The sequence below is a fragment of the Balaenoptera musculus genome, chromosome 2 (genome assembly GCF_009873245.2).
Source record: "Balaenoptera musculus isolate JJ_BM4_2016_0621 chromosome 2, mBalMus1.pri.v3, whole genome shotgun sequence".
In the NCBI taxonomy this organism is placed as follows: Eukaryota; Metazoa; Chordata; class Mammalia; order Artiodactyla; family Balaenopteridae; genus Balaenoptera; species Balaenoptera musculus.
The window spans coordinates 165,515,766-165,520,043 of NC_045786.1; the positions used below are offsets into that span (position 1 = coordinate 165,515,766).

Below are 4,278 nucleotides of genomic sequence, written 5' to 3' on the forward strand. Positions count from 1 at the left end.
GCATCACTGGCTGAGGGCTATTCTGGGGGGAACCAACACCTGACACCTCCAGCCAGCCTTGTAGGCCTCAGGGGCGGGGCCTGGCAGCGGGGAACAGCAGGCGGACGCTGGGAGACACATGGCGGGGGGACATGGGCAAGGCTCCGACAGTGTCTGTTGCCCCAGTTCAGTAGAGACAGAGGTGAACGGTATTTATGCCAAGACCTGCACACGGGAGGTCGATCTTATCAGGAGTTCATCTGGGTTTGGATTTTGTTGTTGCTATGGCTGCTGTCTGTGATCCACCAGCTTCAAATCAGGGTTCCCTGGGCTTGCGGTGGAGGCTGATTTTTCTGTGTCTGCTCAACCCTTGGCTAAAGACTTCCGTTTGGTCTGTGCATCTTGGAGAGGGTCTCTGCACGCCTGCTCCACCCGCAGTGTAGACATCTGTTGCTTGTCACTAGCTAGCCTGGCGGCAAGGGCAAAAGGGTTCTCTGTGGTCCCACCCGGCCTCAGTCTGCGCAGGCGCTGTGGGCCTGGGCCTGGGGGCGGGATTTTCTCAGAAGAGTTCCCCTCCCCCTGCTTCCCTAGTGGTGGGCCAATCCTTACTGTCTGAGCCCCGGAAAGTTTAACACCCCAAATTCAGAGGTAGAGGGTTTTTTTCTCTTTTTTCCCCCCATCTACACTGATCTTCACCTGTGCTCTGCGGGCTGCAGAGTTTACTGCCCTTCCCCCAGCAGCATGAGGCTTCTGTTCCCTAGGGGGTAGGGCTGCAGCTCCCCTCCGCTAGTCTTGCCTCAGTGAGGGAAGTTTCTCCTGACTCCAGTCTTCCTTGGGAGCACCCAGTGGGTCCTTGGAGAAAAACCTTAAGGTTGGCCTGAAGCATCCATCCTTGTGACTGTAGCTCCCAGAGTTCCCTGCGCTCATGGTAGCCCATCCTTGCCCTTGAACGATCAGTTAAGGTTTTTCGCTGAACTTGCACTGCCTGCTCTGGCCTCACCTGCCTCCTGTGCTCTGCCCCAGGTGGCTCAGTGCTCTCCTTGAAGGCACCTGACTTCCCTGAGAATTCAGGCCATCTGGTGGCCCTGCCTCTTCAGCTCTCTTAGGGATTCAAGGAAAGTTATGCTTTTGTAGGTTTTCTGGCTTTTTCTTATTGTCGGGTGGGAGTAACACTCTCTCCAGCTTCCTGTATCCTAAGCAGCTCTTCTTGATAGGTCGGCGAGTGGCCTACAGAATGCAGCGCCTGCACCCTGGACGCCTCCTCAAGACTATCTATTGGGGGTGTAAGCAGAAGAGTTAGAACTGATATCTCATCCTTTAGAAAGACTCCAGAAAATGAGACCACTCTGGAAGGAAGTGAGACCTCACTCTGAAGGTGAATGGAGTCTTAGGGGACACCAAGAACGCCTGTCGGCAGCGAAGGAACTGGTGAATGCCAGTTGCCTTTCGATTTTCCAGACACAGCGTAGTGACCATTCCTGATTCCATCTCCTCCCCTCGAGGTGCCCAGAGCCCCACTGTAACACTGGCATGCTGTCCTGTCCTTGCCCTGGTGGTCTGCATGTCAGCCTCCCCACAGCACTTTGAATAGGGTCCCGCTCACCTCTGGATGTCTGGTGCCCATTAATGAGGAAGGGCAGAGGGCTCTGGGGTCAGTGGCTCGATGTGCATCCTGGCTACCCCTCACCTCTGCCTCCCTAGGAAGCTTTGTCAACCCCATCATTGAGTGAGGGGTAAACTGAGACCCACCGATGGTGCACAAATGGCCCTGGGTTATACAGCCCATCCCCTGTAGGATGGGGACCAACCAGAGCCTCTTGCCAAGTGATTCTGTGCTTGATCAGCCTGCCACCTCCCTCTGCCCCTCTACCACAAGGCAGGTTGGGAGAATGGGGAGCACTCGAAACTTCCAATTCACAACTCACAACCCCCCAGGACCGCAAGGAACAAAGACAGGAAGGTGCATCTGCAGATGATCTTTATTTCTCATGCTTCTCTGAACTGAGTGGGAGTTTTGGAGGTTCGACTTGGGGTACATTTTCTCCTGGCTGGTCCCCTTCAGCTCTGGGTCCAGCTGGAGGAGAGGAAGGAGGTGCCTTTTTTGCACCTCCAAGCAAAGCCCCAAAAGCTGATCCAACGGAGCCCAGGAGGATGTTGGATGATGTGGAGAGTCCAGCTGCCCCTGTGGGAGACAGAGGGTGAGCACAGGAAGGGTGCAGTGGCCGGTGGCGGGGGCCCCTCAGGAGGCCTGAGGCCCAGAGATCCCACCTGGATGCCTCCCCTGGGTCCTGAATCCCCCAGGGCTCTGCTTTGGACAGAGGAAGGGGGTGAATTCATGGGAAGTGAGAGACAGAGGGAGAGCCAACCACAGACCCCAAGAGCTACAGGTCCCACTGAGGCCTAGAGAGGGGAGGGGACGTGCTTAGGCCACCCAGGTGTCAGATTTGGGTAGGGCTAGACCCAGAGCCCAGCTATCACATATCCTGGGCTCCTTCCCTTCTTCTCTTTTCCAGAACCCCCTCACCGCTCCACTTCCCTCCTGCCCCCAAACGTCACCCAGGACTCAGAGAGGACAGTGAGGGAGAGACAAAGGACCAGGGACACTGAGGACCACAAAACTGGAGAGGGCAGACAGGTCCTCCCTCAGGGTTAGCCGCTGGGCTGAACCTTGTGCTGGTCTGACCCTCCCCGCCCTCTCCTTGCTCCTGCCCCCATCCTGCCCGGACACTTACCCACGGACTGGAGAGTGGCCACGAGGCTGCCGGCGGCAACTCCGCCCCCATTGGCCATGGCGGCCGCTGACATCATCTTGGCCGCTAAGGAGGAGGCGGCGATTCCTGCCCCGGTGAAGCCCACGGCGCCCAGCACCACGGGCACAGCCCCCACGGCCAGGGCTGTAGGGGGAGAGGAGCTGGGTCGGGGCGTGGGCTCAGGGGAGTGGACTCCCTTAGGAATTCCTTGACAGTTTCTGGGGACTGTCTGCTCGGAGCAGACGGGAGACAGCCGCTTGGAGAGGGGTCCCAAGGTAAGGAAGAAATTGGGGGTGTGGAGCCAGCTTGGGACAGTAGGTTAGAGTAGGCCCCTGGTTGGGTCTCTAATTTGCTGGGTGACTACGGGGAAGTCACTACCCCTCCCTGGGCTTCAGGTTTGTGTCTGTGTAAATGTAGAGGTGAAATAAACCAATAAACCACTGCTGTTTTTAGCAGCAAACCCCGTTTCAAATGAAATCTTCTCTACATGCTCATTACATATAAGGACTAGAGTTGCAGCTATGTCGGGGATCGCGGTGACCTTTTCCGAGCGAGTACCGCTCTCGGCCCCTAAGATTCACCCGCGCGGCTCCGGGAGTGGAGGGGGTCTGGTGAGGCAGCTCTCACACCCCCGGCAGCGCCACCTCTCTAAGGCCTCCCTCCCATCCTGGGACCCAGGCCAGCTGAAGGCCCGGCGATGCGGGGATCCAGGAAAGTCACCTCCTCCTATCGCAGCAGCAGCTGCCCGTTCTTGAGAGAGAGAGAAAGAGAGAGAGTTGATTGAGGGAGTGAGGGAAAGAAGCGAGTCCTCTGGCCCTCCGTGGGTTGGGGTCTGGGAGGCCCGCCCCCTGCCCAGGCCACCAGCCTGATGGGGAAGAGAAACTTACTTATCATGGTGACGCCCTCCTCGCTGCAGCTGAGCTCAGGAAATGACTAAGCTGCACGAGATGCTGTTATTTCCTGGAGAACCACTAGGGACGCGGCCGGCCCCTCGCAGCATCTTGACCCCAGCAAAACGCAGGAACGCACGTTCTGCGCGCCTGCTCGCCCGCCCCCCATCCCGCTTCCCACCCCTACTCGCCGGTCTTACCCGCCTCCCACCTTCACCTCCCTAGTCCTTCTCCTCCCGGCGCCGCCTCTGCTGGCTCCCCGCGGGTGGTTCTCTCTTGTTTGGTGGCTCCACCAAAAGGGAAAGAACCCTAAAGCACCTGAAAGCCGTTGCAAGTGGACCGGGGTTCCAAGTTGTAACATTTTGCCCCCTGATTACAGAAGAGTTGTTCGCTACAAAACAAAACAACAAAACAAAACAAAACAAAACAAAAAACAGAACGTAGGAGAAAATTTAATTTCACTTCCAGAGGGAGACACTGGTAGATTTTGGTGCATTTCCAGGCTATTTCGCCAGGACCGCCCCATCTCCGTCACTCTCTGAATGTGTAACCTCACCTCCAAGATCCAGTCACACTTGCACACTACTTTGTAAATTACTCATTTTATTTAATCGGCCGTTTTTGTTTCCCCAGGCTGTTTAATATTCTTCAACAGGATT

The 4,278-nt window shown here is 56.7% G+C and overlaps 1 protein-coding gene across 1 annotated transcript; it reads right to left on the reverse strand.

The window, feature by feature from the left end:
- Positions 1–1,940: 1,940 nt before the first annotated feature.
- Positions 1,941–3,735, reverse strand: LOC118890849 (interferon alpha-inducible protein 27-like protein 2). Its single transcript, XM_036844210.1, has 4 exons — positions 3,617–3,735; positions 3,450–3,479; positions 2,712–2,873; positions 1,941–2,161 (listed from the first exon to the last, which is right to left on the reverse strand). Exons 1-4 carry the CDS (start codon positions 3,621–3,623, stop codon positions 1,959–1,961), a joined length of 402 nt encoding a protein of 133 aa, XP_036700105.1. The 5' UTR covers positions 3,624–3,735; the 3' UTR covers positions 1,941–1,958.
- Between the last annotated feature and the right edge of the window lie 543 nt (positions 3,736–4,278).